The 21,178-nt window shown below is 41.3% G+C and overlaps 1 protein-coding gene and 1 long non-coding RNA gene across 6 annotated transcripts in view; one reads left to right on the top strand and one right to left on the bottom strand.

Annotated features, from left to right (window-relative positions):
- The first annotated feature begins 4,832 nt into the window (after positions 1 to 4,832).
- Positions 4,833 to 21,037, top strand: Gm15518. Of its 5 annotated transcripts, none has more exons than XR_003951928.1 (5): positions 4,833 to 4,952; positions 5,106 to 5,829; positions 8,472 to 10,969; positions 11,999 to 16,434; positions 20,830 to 21,037. It is a non-coding gene; the product is annotated as a predicted gene 15518 (long non-coding RNA). The 5 variants fall into 5 exon arrangements; XR_003951927.1 differs by having other exon boundaries at positions 8,472 to 12,076; positions 16,342 to 16,434; XR_001781901.2 differs by having other exon boundaries at positions 8,472 to 12,076.
- The window catches only part of Ift57 (intraflagellar transport 57), a 65,833-nt gene continuing 60,268 nt past the window's right edge, over positions 15,614 to 21,178 (bottom strand). Inside the window, exons 9-11 of the mRNA NM_028680.3 lie at positions 19,724 to 19,786; positions 18,073 to 18,139; positions 15,614 to 16,998 (exon numbers count right to left, since the gene is read on the bottom strand). Coding sequence (NP_082956.2) covers positions 16,820 to 16,998; positions 18,073 to 18,139; positions 19,724 to 19,786 — 309 coding nt within the window. The 3' untranslated portion in view covers positions 15,614 to 16,819. The remainder of the gene's footprint in view (positions 16,999 to 18,072; positions 18,140 to 19,723; positions 19,787 to 21,178) is intronic.

Raw genomic sequence — 21,178 nt, 5'->3', positions numbered from 1 at the left:
CCCACAAGGAAATACATAGAAAAGGCTATGCTAATAGGCCCTAGCACTTAATGTGAATCCATCAAGAAGATCAGCATAGATGGGAAAATTTAATTTACACTATATGCATACACACATTTACATGTATTATAGGTACTTTTACATAGATAATTCATAGTAATGGTTCCTTTTGACTTTTCCAGACATCCTTAATGTTATTTTACACTCCTCTTTCCTTTGCACTGACTTCCTTTCTTCTTCCTAGTTAAAGCTCCTTTCCTTCTTAGATCACGTATGTCCTGCTACTCTCTCTCTCTCTCTCTCTCTCTCTCTCTCTCTCTCTCTCTCTCTCTCTCTCTCTCTTCCTGCCCCCCTGCAAGGTCCTTCTTCACTTCCCTGGTTTCTGCAGTTATTCCAGAAATACATAATCATATCTGAAGATTTGGACCTTGGGACCTCTGATGATTGAGAACATGTGATGTTTGTCTTTTTGATTCTGAATTACTTCAGTTAATATGATCTTTGCCAGTTCCATTCATTGACCTGGAAAGTCCATAATCTCATTTTTCTTTACAGCTAAACAATATTCTATTGCACATATGTAGCACATTTGCAGTATTCACTCTTTGGTTCAAGTACATTTAGATAGTTCCCAGCTATTGTGAGTAATGAACATTACTTGAGAAAGTATCTGTGAAGTCGGATGTTGGGTCCTTTGGGCCTATGCCAGTGACTGGCATACTTAGGTCATAGGGTAGATTTATTTTTAACGTTTTGAGGATTCTCCACACTGGTTTCTAGAGAGAGTGGCTGCACCAGTTTTCAATCCCACCAACAGGAATGAGGGGTCCCTGTTGGCCACACTCTCTCTAGCATTCCTTGTTGGTTGCTTTGTTGATCTTTGCCATTTTGACTGGAGGAAGATGAAATCTCAAAATGGTTTTGATTTACATTTCTTTAATTGCTAGTAAAAACAAATATTTTTGAGATAATTCTTGGTCATTTTAATTTCTTCTTTTGAGAACTCTCTCTTCAGATCCGATGCCCTTCTATTTGAATGGGTTATTTTATTTTTTGACTCTTTGTCTTGTGAGTTCTTTATAAATTCTGGATATTTATATTTATATTTGTAGCTAGCAAAGATTCTCTCCCACTCATGGGCTTCCCCTGCGCCTGCTTCATTGTCTCTTTAGCTATGCAAAATGAGCTGTAACCCAGTACTTGAGTGGGCAGCAGGGAGGGTAGGAGGAACTGAGGACCTCATCTGCCAGCCAGCGTCAGTGAACTCCAGTGAGCTCCAGGTTCAATAAAAGACTGCCTCACACAAGAAGGTTGGCGGATGATCAGATCAAGGAAGCCACCTAACATCAACCTCTGATCCCCACATGCACATGCACACACTGACCCACACGCTTTTTTATTTCTCTCTTTGTTTTAGTTTTATGAGGCTCTGCTTCTCAGCTGTTGACCTCAAACCTCGTGAAAATAGAGTCCCAGTCAGAAAGTCCTTTCCTATACCTGCATCATGTAGACTACTGCCTATGTCTTCTTCCAGCAGTTTCTGCATTTCAGGTTTCCCATTGTGTGGTCAGTCTTTTGCATAAGGTAATACAGATTGGATCTAATTTCATTTCTCTGCATGTGGATCCAGTTTTCCCAGCACCTTCTGTTGAAGATGTTTTATTTGCTCTCAAGGATGTTTTAGCATATTTGTCAAATATTAAATATCTATAGTTATATGTACTCATTATTTTCTCCCACCGGTCTGCATGTCTGTTTTTATGCCAATACCATATTGCTTTTGTTGCTGTTAGTATCATATATCAATAATAATAACATATCTGGCGAAGTACAATGGTAATCCTGCTAGCATTCTTCTTGTTGCTCAAGATTGCTTGGACTATCTAGGTCTTCTGTGGTTCCATATAAATTTTAGAATAGTTTTTTATTATTTTTTTATTATTATGTGCTATTGTGTGATTGTTTTTGGTTGGCACCGGAGGGAAAAGTTAAGTCTTTGTTGCTGGCTTTGGAAAAGGGCCCAGAGGACTTGAGCTGGAGCTAATCTGAAAGCCTCTTCCTTGATGACTGGTAATGCTGGTTCCAGAAGACACCATGCAAGCTTTCAAAGCATGAAAGCAACCAATAGTTGTATCCAGCTATGATGCTTATAAACCACAGCAACAATCAACGTGACGATACCATCCTAAGGGTTCAGTAGGGTACACACACCTTCGTGGTAACAAACATCTCTCTAATTGGCCTTCTTAACAAGAGGGAACTTATGCCTGCTACTGGAAATGAGCCAGCAACCCAAGGCTACTAAAGTCATGGAAGAGAATCACTTTACTAAACCAACATAATCCCTAATTACATTCTAAATACTGGTTCTTATTATCCATAGATAAGCATAGTTTCTTGCCTCTTACCAAGCCATTTCTTTGCAACAGAGGGAGGTCAGAACAAAGAAAAACCATAACTGGCCAAAATGCAGATTTGTTGAACCCAGTCCCAACTGATACATCTACAATACAACTCAAGCATTTAAGGCCCGGGGATCATTGTGAAAGAGGACAGAAAGATATTAAGAGCCAGTGGCTATCCTGGGGGCCAGTCTTTATTGTTTTAAAATATCATGTTCACCTTGTTTTTATAGCTGACTTATATTCCATCATATGGATGGATAACATTCTACCCATTGCATAGATGGATAACATTCTACCCAAGCAGCTTTTTCTTCATGATCCCTTGCTTTGTTTCTAAATTTTTCCAGTGACAAACACCACTGCAACACTTTTGTGATGCTCCCATTAGTGAAGTCAAGTTCTTACAAGCACAACACTAGTTTTTAGGAAGCTGTGGTGCCCTGCTACACTAGTGGTAAGGATTGAACAAGCAGAGATTTATCATGCAGGACACTTCTCGTAGTCTTTCCAGGGATTGCTAGTGTCAGGTGCCTTTGGCTTGTTAAAAAAAAAAAAAAGCAACATAACAAAAACCAGAAAACTCAGAGATTCTTCCGAATGAAAGACTGTGACATGTCAGAATTGTTAAAATTGGTACCAGGACACTCAAGATCATGTCCAATGATTACAACAGAAATCAAATCTGAAAGCCCAGCTCCTGGGTGGTCCCTGCTTGAATTACTAAACTGGCTTTGCAGGTGTGGTTTAGGTTTTAATGCCACCGAATAGCACTACATGTCTGTATTTTTAATGTTTTCAAAGACATCTTAGTATCCGGGCGAATACACAATGTTTCTTTAGTCAACCTCTCTTTATCATAGCTTGGGGCTTTGAGCTTATTATTTTGATCAGACTCCCACTCTGGGGACATCAGGCTGAAATGACAGTCTCCTCTTCATTTTATGTCAGCATTTTCTCTTATAAGGGAGAGCAACTCGAGTCAGACATGGGTGACACAGTGATAAAACCAAGCAGGCATAGAATTTTTTAAGACACATGCATTCACATGCACATACACACACACACACACACACACACACACCACACTGCTTTTTTGTGCCACGTATCCAACTGAAATGCGAAGATAGAGACCCACATCCACACCCTTAGAGGGTGTGGTGGCAACTATTAATGACAGATGTGTCAAATGTTATTTGAGCTCCTCAGGCCTGAAGTTCTTGATAAACTCGGGTTGTAGAATTACTAAGCTAAAGGAGCACGTATAAACCGAGACCATTTTTGCTGTAGACTATCTTAACAACTGCTTTAAGTGTCTCAGTCCACATCTATGAACTTTTCCGAGGTTTTGAGTGCATATGCATTTTTAATATTCTGGTTTAGTTTCTTACAGATGAACTGCTGGGAACTTCAGAGTTAATTCACACAGCAGACATTTTTTTTTAAAATAAATTCTCGCTCCATTCTGGTGGATGCACCAGTCCCGGGAAGAGCCAGGTCTTCCAGGCTGGGGAGTTACTTTTCTCTGATGCCACCTGAAATGACTGTGTGTCCTTGAGCAGGAGCATCAGTTCTGTCCTCAGGAAATCATGTCAGTGACTTCAGCACAAATACAGAACGGGCCTCACGCATCTCATGGCTCAGCGAGTAACTTTATTTCACAAAGATGTTCAGCAGAACGTCAGTTAAAGATTAAGATTATTATTGATGTCTATCCAGAATATTTTCTCAAACTATAAAGAAATTTGAGATGTTGTGAAAGAAGGCCTACTAGATTAGTCCAGAAGTTTCTGCCTTCAATGAAATCATTATAAATGTACAAACCACTAACATAGGTACATTTTTACTTTGATATACAGCAATCATACATGTCTCTCTCTCTCTCTACACACACACACACACACACACACACACACAGTATAATAGATATATATATAATGCATTATGAATTAAAAACTTAAGGATGCCAATATGCCAAGAGCAGCATTCAGCATAATCAGAAAGTATATTTAGAGTCAGTCATGGTGGTCGCATGCCTTTAATCCCAGCACTGGGGAGCCAGAGGCAGGCATATCTCTGTGAGTTTAAGGGAAGTCTGATTTACATAGCAAGTTCCAGGCTAGCCTGGGCTATGTAGTGAGACCCTGTCTAAAAGTCTCTCGGGGTAAACCAAAATCTATATTCAGCTGGTTCACATGGAACTGAGACAGGAAGGGAGGGATTTTTCTCAAACCTGGAACATTTAGGACATACCAAAGGACCAGTGCAAAGCTCAATTCCTACCAGAATATGTTTCTTTCCTGGGGACAGATCCACGGTCTGTGGATGGTCTCAGGAGCCTGATACTATCTATGTTTCTTGTGAGAGTTCGAGGGAAACATAATAGGAAAATAATCTATTGCTCTACCTTTTACTTCAGTGGCTGGCTAAGTGGGGTCTGTTTATCTGGCAGCTCTGGCTGCGCTCAGAGTGAAGTAGGCAAGTGAGAATTCCCTGGGTTCCACTTAAACGCCTACAGTACCAGGCAGAGAACGCCAGAGAGTAAAGCAGGTAAGGCATTTGTAAGATCCACTTTCACCGTGTTTAGTACTCAGAATCGCAACTGTTTTCGTTTCCAGGAAACAGTAGGGAGCCGGGAGGGCTGAAGTACAGTGTTTACTAGGTCTGGATGCTAAAGGGAAATTTTCCTCTTCTGAATATTAGTGTGTAAGTGCCTGTGCAACCACATGCGTAATAAGCTGAAGTGGACTTCTTGGGAACCTATATGTCCTGTGGTGGTGGAGAGAGGATGGCATGGGAAGCTGATTATCAGTGAGCACCTGGGTGGCGCAAAATGTACCGGATGTTCTGACTTATTCCCCCGAGCTGCACCTGACCAGAGACAACGTGGACAGCTTCCAAGCCATCCTGCCAAAGCCTGTCACTTTCTTCGGAGTGGAAGACAACGGATGCGGTTTCAGAAACACTTAGCTTCTCCATGGCTTCTCAGTTATCCTGGATCCCTTAGCTCTAAGAGAGCTACTGTGTGTAATGGAAACAGGCTCTGAAGGCCATGTGGGTTTCTTAGATAACCCATACAAGCTAGTTGATAGGAAAGGTGGGTCTGTGGAGCAGAAACTCATGATTACCGCTCTCGTCATGAACACCAAGCTGCGTCTAATAAGGGGCAAGGTGCGATGGCCACGCTGAAGTAGAACTGCTAAGCCACAGACCTCTCTCGGGGGATTCTGGGGAACTGGTGTGCTCCAATATTAGAATAAGTAGCATCAAATGATTCATCGTCTTGCTTCTTTGCCTCCATGAGATATTCCTGAACACTCAGCAACAGGAAGGAAACTGAAGAAGGCATTTCAGTTCCCCTGATTGCCTCAATTTTCTCCACCACGAAAGGGCAGAGACAAAGAACACCTTTCCAACGTCCCGTCCGGTAAAAGCTGATTGGGAAACCAACGGCTTGATTCTTTCCCTTTTTCTCCCACCAGATGAAATCACCCTCACCCAGTTCACTCAACCCTGCTTCTGTTTGATGATAAGATCAAAGGCTTAATAAACCACAATGAGTAAGATGTGTAACCTCAGGGAAGGGGGACCAGGGCTCCAGCATTGGGGGGGTGGTTCCAAGGAACACAGTCGCAGGGACGGCTACTCCATTTTCCCATGCAACTCCCTGGGATAGGGCAGGGCTGCTCTTGTTTTACAGGGAAGGGGTTTTCCTTTTGAAGCTCCGTTCAAGGCAAAGCTAAGAATAATGTGATACCTAGGACATGAGGGGAGATGACACAGGTGATTTAGGAAGCAACATTGTCCCCGCTTTGTCTCTTAGATCCAGCCCTCTCTTTCCTCTGAGCAATCCTTCAGAGCAGGGATTCTCAGCCCGTGGTCCTGTGCATTTTAGAGCAGTTTTCACTCTCAGCTCAAGATGCAGTTCCAAGGTAGAAAAAGCTTGTCTCTAGCCTTGACTCTGTTCTAAGTCATAAAGGCTGGCTAAACCCCGCCAGAGTCAGTTACCACCAGCACTTTCAAATGTGTGCTTCGTAATTGCTCATGGGTAACTCGTGTGTGCTGGAGTCAGTCCCAGTGAGATTTGACCAAATAGCATCTATTTAAACCAAGAGGTCAGAATATTACTAACGTAGCATTTTTAGGCCGGCTGTGTCATCTGGAAAGCTCATGCTGATATGGGGTTTCTGAGGGGCATGCGCCGTTTGATAATGGGGGAATCATACCCACTCTTGTATCCCTTCTTACTTTCGATTCCCCCTCCACCCCCACACCCAGCATTGGGCCTGGGGAGGCCGCATCTCTGACTTTCATTCTGCATGCTGGTATTACCTCGAACTCTGGCATTTTGTATCAGGCCTACTCTGATCCCTGGTTTGTCGTTCCTTGACTCAAATTTTCATACCCCTGCAGATTCTTCCAATGAACTTCAACAGCATTCACATTGAGTTGGGTCTCTCTTATCACACAAAATACAGTCCCTTCTCTGTAGAACTCCCTGTGCTGTGGGTTTTATGTGAGAAGAGTCAATGGTAGTGTATACAGAATGCAAGGATAGTCACTCCTCTGTTCTAAAAGCCCCCCCCCCCCCGTCCTTCTCAGTGAATGCCCCTGGACAGTCATGATGGATAGGATTCTTCATTCCTCTCTCCCATCCCCAATCCCTCTGCATTTTCTGTGTGGGAAAATTTTATAATTTTGACATTTCTAGTTTTTTTTTTTTCTGTTAAGACTGTTGTGATGGTTTGATATACATATAAAGGTCCTTATAAAACAGTATACACTCAATCAAAGGTAATTGTAACTTGAGAAATATTTTGACATCATAAGCAATTTGAGTTATTTGTGTCCTCCTATATCATATACAAGACATGATGGGCTTACATCCTTTGTTTTAGCTACTCTGGATCTCATTTTCATATGTGTGAATGGAAATAACACCCCTTTAGTTACACAATAAAACGTGACACCATAGATGTGTCAGTCAGCTTTTCATGATTATATTTTTTAAGAAGTACCTGAGAAAAACAACTTATACCAAAAAAAAAAAATTGTACTTTGTTTTAGAGATCTGTGGTTGTTCTCTTGTCTGAGTCTTGGATATGACTGGGTATGATAATGAGGAAGAAGGGATCCTAGATAAAGCCTCACTGTGCCATTGAAAGAGAGGAAGAGAGGAAGAGAGGGAGAGAGGGAGAGAGAATAGAGGGGGCACAAGAGGCAGACAGAGAGACACACAGAAAGACACACTCACAGAGACACAGGCATACACATAAACAGACACACACACACACACACACACACACACACACGCACACGCACACACACACACACACACACACACACACACACACAGAGAGAGAGAGAGAGAGAGAGAGAGAGAGAGAGAGAGAGAGAGAGAGAGAGAGAGAGAGGTGTCAGGGCTAACTTCAGAGGCTTACCACCAACACACTTTCATCTCTAGCCAGGTCTCACCTTCCAGAGCTCTAACACCTCCCACTGAGGTGTCAGGTTCAGACCAAGCTTTCCTATATATCTGTCTTTGTCTCCACCTACCCCCCCTTTCTTCTCTCCTCCACCTCTAGTGTGTATGTGTTTGTGTTGGGGGTCAACTTGTGCCACTGTTTAGAGGTCTGAGGAGTTGGCTCTTTCCTTTGACCATTCAGGTCCTAGGGACTGTCCTCGGGTTATCAGGCTTGGCAGCAAGCACTCTTACTCCATGGAGCCCTCTTGTTAATTTGAGGGCCAGGCATTTAACACACAGCTTTCCAAAGGACATTTGAATTCTGAAGCATAACAATAATATATTTAGCACAGTGCAGAGAACTCACCACTGTTTCTAATCTTGCATCTTCCCTCATCCAGGTTCTATATCCTGGCACTTCTTAGCTTCTTCCATTTGAAAACTTCTAGAAGCCTCAATTCTACATATCTGTTCAACAATGTTCTGCCATATGTAACTTTATCATTTTATCATAATTTAATATCTTGTGTCAATTTTCTATGTAAACCTTTTCTGCCGGGTTACTTTTCTTACAAGTCTCTCTGTTTTATCTTTTTTTTTTTCAGTGTTCTGTCAACACCCAGCCCTGTGACCCCATGATGTCCACTCACAACTTCATAATTTCATCTCTTGCTATCTGCCTGGCTATTTTCCTTGATATTGGATTCCTATCGTCTTTCAGTTCTACTCTTATGAATATCCTTTGTTTTCTCAAAGTTAGAATGATTTTTCTCACTAAAGTTTGTTTGTCTATCATAAAACTTACTGTTATAAGCATTTTAACTCTGTGTGTGTGTGTGTGTGTGTGTTTGTGTGTGTGTGTGTGTATGTGTGTGTGTGTGTGTGTGTATGTGTGTGTGTGTTTATGTGTGTGTGTGTGTGTGTGTGTGTGTGTATCTTTCCCACTGGACTGTGAGCTGGTAAAGGAAGCGATTACACCTCATTTGCATTTGGCTCCCTTAATATCTCACACTGCAGCAAAACAAGTGGTTATCTGTCAAATGTTCGTTGACCCACACTACATATGTGTAGTGAACAGGAGCCGCCTGAACCAAGAGGCTTCTTAGAAATACCACAGAAAGTAGTTTTTCTAGGTCACCAGCATCCTCTGCGATACTGAGGGATTGCTGAATGCTTCCCAAGGGCAGAATGAATATGATAGCTTAGATTCATCACAGTAGCTATCCGAAATAAAACACTAAGTCATGAGCTCAAACAGAGGCTAACATTTAATGACTTACAAAGTCCAGAAAGTATGCAAGACAAACAGATCAGTAAAAATAAGAAATATTGAACAAACCTTGGTTATGATTTTTGCTTTTTAGTTTCCACACATAAGGTAGAATCCTTATTTAAATTTATGGTTATGGAAAACCGGCCATTTCCATTTTCAGCACAGTTGGGTCGGGCTATTTCCTGTTATCAATAGGAAGCTGCTGTACAATTAAATGGATCAATGATGCAGTGAGCTAAATTAGCTTTTTTATAGTCAAATAATTGGACTAGCTGTGCATTCTACATTATTTCAGTTGTACAAGCATGATCTTTGAATCTACCTTGTAGCAAGATGCCTGGGCTGCCTTAGCCTATTGATTTGAGAAGCAGTAAAAGGTGATATTTAGAAAGGGCCATGGGATAGTATCAATAAAATGGTTCAGGGGATACACATTTGACACACAGAGTGGCTTTATGTAGACTGATTTTTTTGAAGAATAATTTACAAATCTGGCCTAATTCAACTAGCAATATGATAATAATGTACCTTAACTACGTACCTTAAAATACTGTTGCTTATCTCGATGCAGAACATTAAACTGCTGTTGTCAGCGGCATGTGAGTAAACTGGCTGTTTGTCTAACGGTCTGATCTGTAGTGATTTTTCTATTCCTGTGGTGTAAACACTCACAATGGGCTGGTGGGAAGTTATCAACAGTTACCTAGCTCTCAAAATTTCCGAATATCAAACAACTGACTTCAGAGGTGGTAGGAGCTGACTCTAGAAGCCTACCACAAGCTGATGCCCACACTGGCAGGAGATTCACAACCATGCACGTCTAGCACTAGGAGGTTTTAGAATATCCCAGCACTACCGGTGGCTGTATGAACAACTTTGTACTTTTACTAGCACATTGGGATTCATGGGTAGCATACCCTGCAGAAGATTTTACAGAAGGTAAAAGAAAAGCGACTGGACAGGAGGGAAAATATAACTCTATCACCTTACCGGAGAAAACCCAGGATGAACGGTGACTCAAAAGCCACACAGGAAATTCTTAGCCGAGAAATTGTGACATAGGAAGAAATAAGTCTGACCTTTGGCTGTAACGGTTGGCACAGAGTTTCCAAATAGTTTGCAGTTTCCTAGAACTTTGAGGTTTTCATGGCTACATGATGAAATCCCTCAAAAAAAAAAAAGAAAGAAAGAAAAGAAGAGAAGAGAAAAGAAAAGGAAAAGAAAAGAAAAGAAAAGAAAAGAAAAGAAGAAAACCCTAAATGAAGGGGTGCTGAGGTTTTCAGGTGGGGGTTAGCCATGAGGACAACCAGGGCTTCCCACCCTCTCTGATGTTCTATCTGGTGAACTTCACAGTTTGGGTAACAGAGTGACAGTCTGGATAACTGACAAACAATAGAAGGTTCCTTGGCTCATGGCTCTGACAGAGAAGACCAAGAGCATTCATTGTTCTGACCAGGGCCTTTATGCTGAGTCACAACTCGTCAGAAGGGCAAGGGGACATGTGCAAGATGGAAGAAACTGGCTGTTGGTGTGGACAACTCCACATATTTGGTGCCAGGAATATTGTGAATATATTCTTACTAACACACCTGGAACTGGGATCTGGTTGGCTGGACTTGTGGGCCAGGGTTCTTCCATGCACAAGCCTTTGAGAGGAGCTAGAGAAGGTCACCCAGGGGCATGTGTGGAAACAGGATGCATGGTCTTGATAAGGGGTGTGGTGGACACCGGGTGAGTAGGAGGAGCTGTGGACCTGAAATTCTTCTAGGAAGGCCTAGCTGGGAGAACTTCTTCACAACAGTGAAGATGGTGACAAACGGTTTTCTAAAGGTGGTTCTTTTCATTTCTCTTGAGTTTCTTTTAACATTGTGTATTAATTTAATCTATGGTACTTATTAGATGGGGCCTTAGCATTTCATAAGCTACTCGAGAAGAAAAATGAGTTTAAGTTCTCTTTAAAGAAATCTCTTCACGCCGGGTGTGGTGGTGCCCGCCTTTAATCCCAGCACTTGGGAGGCAGAGGTAGGCGAGTTTCTGAGTTCTAGGCCAGCCTGGTCTACAGAGTGAGTTCCAGGACAGCCATGGCTACACAGAGAAACCCTGTCTTAAAAAAATCCAAAAAACAAACAAACAAAACAAATCTCTTCACACTGAAATGTTTTGCTTACTTGTACATGGGGGGGCGAGGGGGAGATCTTCAGATGGGTGATTCTGTAGATAACTGAATATCAACATTAGCATTTTTAAATCCCTGATAACCCTCCCACAATTAAAACATAATAAAACAAAACACCCATGTCTATGGGGTAAAACTCGAGAAGGGGACTTAGTGCTTAGGCATTTAAAATTTTTATTAATCTTCAAGAATTTCATACAATGTATTTTTATCAAAATCACTCCTCCTACCTCTCTTTAGATCCAGCCTCCTTACCCTATCAATTTATTTTCTTTTTCAATCCATTGAGCCTGAAGCCCAAACTTTTTGGTGTGTGGCTATCTGGAACATGGTAGACCTATGTTTCTCAAGGGTCATGTCTTTGAAGAAAACCGATTTTCTCCCTCTGTCTTAGTTACTTTTCTATTTCTGTGAAGAGATACCATAACCAAGGCAAGTTACAGAAGAGTTTACTGGGTCTTACAGTTCCAGAGGGTGAGTAGACCATCATGGCAGGAAGCAGGGCAGCAGCAGGCAGGCATGGCACTGGAACAGTAGCTAGGAGCTTAGAACCAACAGGAGATGGCGGCGGGAGAGCCAACTGGAGCGGTATAGGCCTTTAAAACCTCAAAGCTCACCACCAGTGACAAACCACATGCAACAAGATCACACTTCTACTCCTTCTCAAACATCTCTACCCACAGGACCAAGCAGTCAAAAGCAGGAGCCTAATGAGGCCATTCTCATGCAAACCAGCCATCCCTTCCCTGCCCCTGCCAATTGTAAGTAGCTTAGTTCTGGATAGGGGTGGGGGTGGGGCACATAGGTATTTTTATTAAGCTGTCCACTTGATTTTGATGCCCAGGCAATGGAGAGTTTCCCAGCTGTTAGCACAGAGAATATTTTGCAGGGCAGGAGAGTAGCAGCCATGAAGTAACTTCCGAGTTATACAAAAGGGTTTATGCATAGGACCTTGAAGCCATCCAAGAGCCCAGAGACTATGCACAGGACCTTGAAGCCATCCAAGAGCCCAGAGCAACAGTTTGGGCAGATGATGGCTGACGGAGGCAGTTTGATGGCCAGTTTGAAAGTGTTAGTGTACTACGTAGGGCACGGACAGATAATAAAGGGGACACTCTGGGTTGAAACAAGGTGCTAAGAGTGGAACCATAAATCAGATTAGAATTTTGTGCCTGAATTAAAATTACACAATTACAGGATTCTAATGCTCGAGGCATTACTTAGATCTGTTAATATGAGGTGGCCATTGCTCTCCCTCTTGCATTTTAAATTCTATAAAACAGCCTATAAAAATGTGAATTCAAATCATTCTTATTTATTTAACAGAGTAAATTTCTAATTTAAGAATAAGCAGTTTAAGGTTTGTAGTTGTTAGACACATTAAGTTGGAAAAAAATGAAGCTATAATCACTGTAATTTCACAAACAGGGTCACACAATTCCACCTTCTAAAATTCTATTGTAACATTGTTTTAAATATATAAAACATATTAACGGGGGTTGTAGCTAGGACCTCAACAGATTGCCTTCTGCATGATAACCTTGCATTCTGCCACTGAGCTACACTCTTAGTCCTCTCAAGACCTTTCTTACTTGTACACAAATTTTAAGAACAGCGTCTGGCCCAATTTTAGGATGGCCAGTGGATCATCTGGAAGCCTACATCTTCATACTGTGTTGTGTTCAGGGAGCACAGAGTGCCTGCTCATCATCCATGCTGGGAGCTCTGAGCCAAATCCACAGGCGTCTCGTGTTCTCACACAGGCTCTCTTGAAACCCGTGAAGGGATGGGGCATAGCACCAGATGACATAGGGTTCTCATACCTATTTGCATGGGCATGTTCTCTGTGAACCCTTCCAACAGAGGTTCTGATACTCTTAAAAAACAAACCACAAAAGTAAAAACCTAAGCACTGCTTGCAAATTTAAGGGAAAGGGAAAGGGGGAGGTGGAGAAACCTTGTTTGGATTGATTGAGAATTTGTTCAATTTGATCAGTGAATACAATTATAACTTTGTTTTATCGGTGAACTACAGCATCTCAACGGAAGATCATATTGTTCTAATAAATGAATGGTATATTCGGGGGAGAGGCTGCCCAGTTGCATGTCACCTGTATGAACTATTACTTTAGACTTACAGGAGAGCTGCAACAGTTCAACAGATTTCTACATATCTGTTTCCCAGATTCTCAATATGGTAACAATTTATCATAATTTCTATTGTTTTTTTTTTTAGTGAAAGCTTTTAATGACTAGTTAACAATATTATGTCATGGTGATTCTTTTAAATTTAGCATAATCTTAGGCACCTGCTTGGTAGAGACTTGAGAAATAGCATCCAAAAACCATACTGCCTGTTAGGTTTTTAAATTAACATGCTAGTTGTACATAGTAATGGAACATGTTGTATGTGGGCCAGAATCCAATCAAGGTAATCAGGATTGAACTATTATGTCATGACTTATCACTTTCATCTTTCTATATACAACTCTAGCTCCCCCTCCCCCCAATACACACATAGTCGTCTCCTGAACCATTTACACTGCTGGCATGATGCCCTTTTATGGCTAAATCATTATGTGTACTATTTTACATAAATTCTTTTCAATTACCACGGCTCAAAACCAACTTAAGAAATTAAGATGCAATTTTCTAAAGTATAGACCTTACCCAACCTTTTCCTTTTGTGCTAAAATGTACTTTGTAGCACCAGTCTACATCTCCTTACTGATCCAGGGTCCAATCTAGAGCAGTGCTGTGTTCAGGTGTCATGCTTCTGCTCTCCCCTATAGTCAGGGACAATTCCTTGGTCCTTGTACCTCATCTAGTCACTTTTGAAGCACACAGGCTGTTTGTACAAGCCTCTCAACTGGGACGTGGCTGTCATTTTGTTATTATATTCAGGCTATGCATCTCCAGTATGACCAACAACTGTGTGCCCTCTTCAGGTGGTAAACGGTAGTTGTCCAAGACTGGTGATGTTAACTTTGATCAACTTAATGTAAGTGGTATGTACCGGATTTTCCAGTGTATATTGACAGTTTTCTCTCTTTGTGGGTTACTTTTTCTACAATGAAACCATGCAGTCACCCCATTTCTCATCGAGCTTCCCCCTAGTCGTTTCGGCATTCACTGATGATTCTCCCTCCAATTAGCTAGCATGGTACCTGCAGCTGGTGTTTTTCTAAGTGCAGCATCCACGTTGTCACACATCAGACATCCTATTGTAAGGAGTCGTATCTATATGGGCCTGTGGTTATACAGTTCATTATTATGATGCTCAACTTGTCTCTGTATCTGGCTGTTCATTGGATATTTCCCCAACATACTTTGAGTACTTTATGGCAGAGCCAGACATTTTTGGTACATATATACTTTCCTTCCCAGTTTAGGAATCAGTTCTCTAAAAGGAATGCGTTGGTTTCATTTGTTTAAAAAAATTCTAAGAAGATAATTTAGATATCAATGTTTGAATTCTAGGCATTGCACAGACTTGTAGTTGGGTAGTCCCTGCCTCTAGACCAGTGGTTCTCCACCTTCCCAATGCTGTGATCCTTTAGTACAGTCCCTCATGTTGTAGTAACCCCCAACTGTAAGATTATTTTCATTGCTACTTTGTAACTATAATTTTGCTATTGTTACAGACTGTAAGTATCTGTTGTTTTCCAATGGTCTTAGGTGACCTTCAAATGGGGGCCTGACTCACAGGTTGAGAACCAATGCTCTAGACCCTTGCAGAGCATATAATTAGGGAATGGGGAAGGGGGGTGGTTCTGTAGGTAAACGGCTTGCCGTGCAGTAGGAAGATCCCCAGCACCCACTACAAAGCCTGCTGTGGTCAAATGTGCTTGCGAACCCAGCACTGGGAGATAGAGGAGGAGGGAGGGAGATCCCTAGAACTCGCTGGTCAATGAAGCTATTGGTGACATCCATGTGAGAAACCTTATCTCAAAAATGACACATGTTGACCTCTGGCATCCACAGCTACAACAGAACCTAGGCAAAGAAGTTGTTTCACATTTTCTATTTGGCTATTGCACTGAGCACAGCAGAGGAGCTCCATATTGCCTATCATCCCACTGTGGATTACTCCCTTTTATAGATTAAATGAACTGTCTTACTTGCCATTGTATTGACTGCCATTGTCTTGGGTGGTAGTTTATGATAGAAATCAACTTTTCTCTTATCTAAACTAATTGGGAGTTTTAGTGAACACCAAAGGTGTCTGTGTATAAATGTGTTATATATCTAGAAAGTAAGAGCCAAGAAAAAGAAAAATTTAGGGAAGAAAGGTACTAGGATTTAAAATTATATTTTAATATGTTTTTCCTAAACATAAAAATAAACGTAAGCATTTTTAAGTCAAAATTTACTATGAAGTGATTTTTACTTCTTCAAACTAATGAAGGGTATCTGTCTGTCTCTCTGTCTATCTACCTACCTATTGTGTGTGTGTGTCTATGTGTGCACACTTGTGTCTAGGTGTACACATGTGTACAAACCACTGGAGCTGGGGATAAAACCCCAGTTATTAGACTTAGTAGCAAGAGCCTTTACCCACTGAGTCATCTTGCCGGTCCATGAGTTTGAACTTCAGTCCCCTGCTTCACCTGGAGAGCTACATCATAGGTGTGCATCACCAACTTGTTTCTATAGTGCTGAGGATCAAATCCAGAGCCTGCCTGTCAGACAAGAACTGTGCTAACTGACCCAGACCCCCAGCCCAGAAAAGCTACTCTTCAATAATGCTTATGTGGCTGACTTAGAAATCATAGTCTAGAAAAATTGCTGAGTAGGGTGCCTAATAAAGGACTGTCACTACCAGAGGGTGACCATGGGATTCATCATGGTGGCTTCTACAGAACCATGTTTGCAGAGCTGACTCCATGTGAATGCATAGGTTGCAGACACAGGCATAGGCATCGTTTCCCTCGTTACAGTAGCTGAGCCAAATATGGCAGAGCTACTATTTCAAATACTAGATTTCACCTGTTAACGTGGATACTGAACTTTCTTGTTTTTACAGTTAAGGAGGTGGTAATATCAACTCTAGAGATGAGGCAAGAAAGTTTGGCTTCCTACGAAGAACTCTAACTCCTATTCTTAGCTTCTCTAATATGTAAGTACTAGTGGTCACTGTAGAATGGTACCAGCTCTGGGCATCCTCAGAGGTACCAGTCCTCTGTCAGTAGTCCAGAGGGTCACAGGATACACATGATCCATGTGTCACTTAGACAAAAAATACTAATGAGCCACCAGGCAGCAGTATGCCATTGGTAATGCCAGTGAACACTTCTCTGAACATGATAATTTTAAGTACTTTATTAAATACTATATTCATTGTACAGGCTTTGGCCATCATAATCACCATGATATTAACACATGTGCAAAAATACCCACTGAATATGCTTGAAGAAGTATAAATTGTGTTTGGAAATCAATGCAACATTAAAAAATCATTTGATATAAAAACGAAATAATCAGAAGCATGGAAGCCCACGTGTTTAATAGAAGCCAATTGCTGACTCTGGGGTGACAGCTGCATGCATGTCCCTGGTCATGTTGCACTTCTCCTTGAGTTTTGACTGAAGTAGCGTGTGCTCCACCACACCGATTCTAATGTCCATCTGAACAGTTTCTTGCTTCAGCTTGGTTAAGCTCTGCTTAATCTTCACCAAAGGAGCTGGAGAAGAGAAACAGCACGAAATGAAAACGTTCCTTCCGAGTATCAGTTTGTCAGGGAATTGCCTGACATTTTCCTCGGTTTGTCTTAAGCCAGAAATAGGGTTAAAACACAGCCAATGACTTGCTGACATTCACACAGCTTTGCGGTGGTATTTTAAACACCTGAGAGTTTTAGGATGGGAACTGGTTCAATGTTTGATGTACTGAGGCTAAATTTTCTAACTTTTCTAGGAAAAGAAGTGCTAAGTGGGTATTTAAGGATGTGTTCAACACAGGTTTGTCTACAGGAACAGAGAATAGAATAGCTAGAGAGGAAAGAAAGATGCATTTGAGATCCAAATAATGAACCCATTGAGACACTGCAAGAAAATCCCCACATCCCACTTTAGATTGCCAGGCTGTGTGCAGAGCATTAGAACCCTGGATGATCTTTCTGAAATACAAGCCAGAGGTGATGACCACTAGCCTGGTCAAACTGGATGGTTCGTAATGGAGGATAATTGCTGAGAGATGAATTCTCTGTTTGAACCCAGCTCAGACAGGGCTTCCTGCTAGGAGGGGAGAAACCCCAAATGTCATCACATCATTGGCCTGGTGTCATCTGGGGTATTTTTAAGATCATTTGTATATAAATGGTGAAAACATAATAATATATTTTTAAACAGTTACAGGAAAAATACATAAATATTTCTCACTCTATTCTTCTGAGTTACTTTGAATTAATAAAATCTAAATTAGATTAAAAATTTTTTTCTCAGTTGATTTATAATGAACAAAATATTCTGATGACCAGACATTTTTGTACCAATTATTTGTCTTAAAACAAGTAAAAATAGATTACTTGTTTATATATTATCTCTGTGTGTGTGAGTGTATAGACCTCGGGGAATAGATTTCAGGAGTTGGTTTTCTTCTTCTGTCGTGGGATCTGAGACAAAACTGAGGTCGCCAGGTTGACGAGCCAAGCACCTCTTATTGGCTGAGCCACACTGTCCCACATTGCTCCGACCCACAGCGCCCAGGCTGGCCGCAGCTCCGGGCCTCAGCCCCTGCCTGTTGAAGGCATACTCACTGCCGTCCGTCATGCTGCTGCCCTTCTCTTCCATTTCTTGCTTTACCTTTTCTAATTCTTCTGTAACCTTTCATTGGAAAAAAAACAAAAACCTATGAATACTGAATTTTAATGAACCCTGAATTTTTTTGAATGCTGTATTGAGAAAAATCAATGCAGATACAAGGAAATAAAACATTAAAAATATTGTGAACATAATTCAAATAAAAGACAATATATACGGATACACAAAGCTTTTCGGTTTTTAAAACCTGCTTGTAAAACACCAGCAAATTGCTTTCACATTAACTTCCTCATGCTGCGATATTATAGAATGAAAATCAAGTTGTTTGCAGTGCGAAGCCCTCAAACTGTGCAATTATCACTAGCATTTACCATGCCGCTCTCTAACTATTAGTTATTAGCCAACACAATGCTACCAGAACCGTGCTCTGGCTTTCTAGGGCTCTTTCTTAATAGTATAGTTATTACAAGACCATCCTTTCCTGAATTTGAGGCCAGGAAGGAAATGCTTAGACCATATGGCGAGATCTGAAAATACTCTGTTGCACTCTCCAGCCCAGGAACTCTGAACTCTAAGAGGCCTAAGTGCTGACATGGATGAATCTGCACTTGATCTCAAGGTTATACTGCTGCAGCCTGTCCTGGGAGAACCCTGTGCCAGCAGCATCATCTCTAAAGTGATATAGGAAATATAATCTCTATCCTTTGAGAATGTGTTTACATAATCCAGGGCTACGCTGTCATGACTGTAACTTAGTAGGCTGTGTTTCTATTAGGCTACTGAGTAAAACCTTCCCAGGGAATAAAGTGCTCATCAAGGTGAAGCAAATTAATTTCTTGCAGGCACCTGAAACATCACAACTGGGGACAACCACCGACTCCAGAGGACTAAGTGGTCCCCGGACGCCCTTCAAATGCTCATTTACCCCACATTAGTGAGCGCTTTCCTTCCGAGGAATGCTCTATCTGCCTAGAAACACTCAAGGGCTAGAGCCTAAATATTTCTAATGCTATATTGTAAAATACATATTTCTGAAATACTCGTTATAAGAGAAACTTAATTTCTTACTGGCCAAGCAGTAAAGCGTGGGAAGACAGTGGTGCTTTGTAGCCACAGATGGTCTGAGATCTTAGTCTCATAATGAAAATGAGAATATGTAACAGGTCTTTCTCCTTCTGTAAGATCATGAAATCGAATGAGGTGACACTCAAATACTTTAGAAGTTCCCAAATGAAGAGGTTGCAAGTTATCTCGACTGTAGATGGAGCCACACTGGATCACACACACTACTGACAGCAATCACTGCCAACAGCTTTATCTCTTGAAGACTCACATTACAATTGGCTACAGGCTCCTCTGGTGGTGCTTGGCCCGCTCTTCTATTATTAACTACTATTTTAAATAGAGATTAGGAAGGTTATCAGTGTGCTGATAAAACCAGCAAGTTTTATGATTAATTTAATCCAGCAACCTCAGGCGTCTTAAAGAACCAAGAGAAGGATTATTGGTTCACATGTTAGCGAACTTCTAAAGTCGATGAGTGGAAGTTGGGAGCGACTCGCATTGAAATCAGCAGCATGCAGGCAGTGGCTGGCTCTGCGGGGTGGGGCTCAGCTGACAGGTGAGCCCCTGAGAGCTGATATGTACCTCAGAGAGGAGTCTGGTCCGTTCAGTTACTCCGCCATTGCCCTGCTGGTAGCGCTCCCTTGCCTGAGGAAGAAAACGCCGTGTTTAAGGACAACTCCTAACCAGGAAGATAATTTAAATATGACCTCTGTGTGTGTGCAGTTTCTCCGCAGCATTTTATGACACCCTCTTATTTGTGAATATATTTATGAAAGTGACATTTAACTGTAGCTATTTCATGTCCTTATTAATAGGCGCCATGCATTTAAGTGAAGCACTATAAAATGATGAACTGCGGCAGGCTTCCCATGGCAGCTGTGTAACTCGCATGGGCACCGTTGACAATAAAAACTGTCCTCCGCCCTCTCTAAACACTCTGGGAGGGTGACTCTCAGGCAATCTAATTTGTGTGCTATGCAAGAGAAAATCAGTTCTAAAATGAAAAAAAAAATCAATCAGAGTAGAGTCTGCAGCTCAGCAATTAATAAGGATTAATAAAGTGAATGACAGTGCAGCCAACTAGAATATGTTCTCGGAAACTAATCTGGCAATCAATTACTCAATATTAATGTTAGATACACAGTGGCTTTAACCAGAGGGCATTTTTAAAGTAAAAAATGTTCAGGAATTCATGTATATATGAGGGAATAATGAATTCAAAGTGAATATAATAAAAAGTGAAAATTACTTTCAACTTAGTCTTTCAGAACTTCTGAAAATATGAGTTAAGTCACAGTTATTTTCCTTTTACTTCTGTAAGTATTCTTTAAGGTTATGACTCACTGACAAGTTCATGTATATACACACACACACACACACACACACACACACACACACACACACACACACACACAGAGTGCATCATTCTGGTCATTTTCATCCTCACTGACTTCAACCCACTGCCCTCCTGCTGAACCCCCTTATTTGCATGTATTCTACCTTAACATCAGGAAAAACAGGTTTTCCTTATACATTCCCAAGGAAAGCTATGGTATTCCAATAGGTGTTTTTAGAAGCCAGGGATTTTATTTCTGATCAAAATTCTAAAATGTTGAAAGAATGAAAAATTGTTTTCATTGACTTAAATTGTTTGTGTCTGAATTGATCTTGTTTTTTGTCTTCCTTAGTATGAAGCAGAAAGCCATACTGTGTGGCACGGGCTGCTTTCCCCTAGCACACAGAAACGCACATGATTCTTTCTCCTACTTCAACAGTGACTCAGAACAGACTTGGAAATGAGACACGGAATCCTGACACTCTCCTCCTGTCCTAAGTCATGATTGTCAACAACAAACCTGCATTTATCTAAATAAAATGAGGAAGTGTGTTTAAGGATTCCTGGGGAATCATCATTTCTACCTCATATGAAGTGGAGGCCCTCTCTTGGCTTTAAGTGGGCAGAGTGATGAACATTTGATGAACATTTTTAAACATTATATATTCCTTGATAATCTCACCCAGGGATCCATCATATCC

Source organism: Mus musculus, chromosome 16, assembly GCF_000001635.26.
Source record: "Mus musculus strain C57BL/6J chromosome 16, GRCm38.p6 C57BL/6J".
NCBI classification, from domain to species: domain Eukaryota; kingdom Metazoa; phylum Chordata; class Mammalia; order Rodentia; family Muridae; genus Mus; species Mus musculus.
This window is presented reverse-complemented; position numbering and strand designations above follow the sequence as displayed.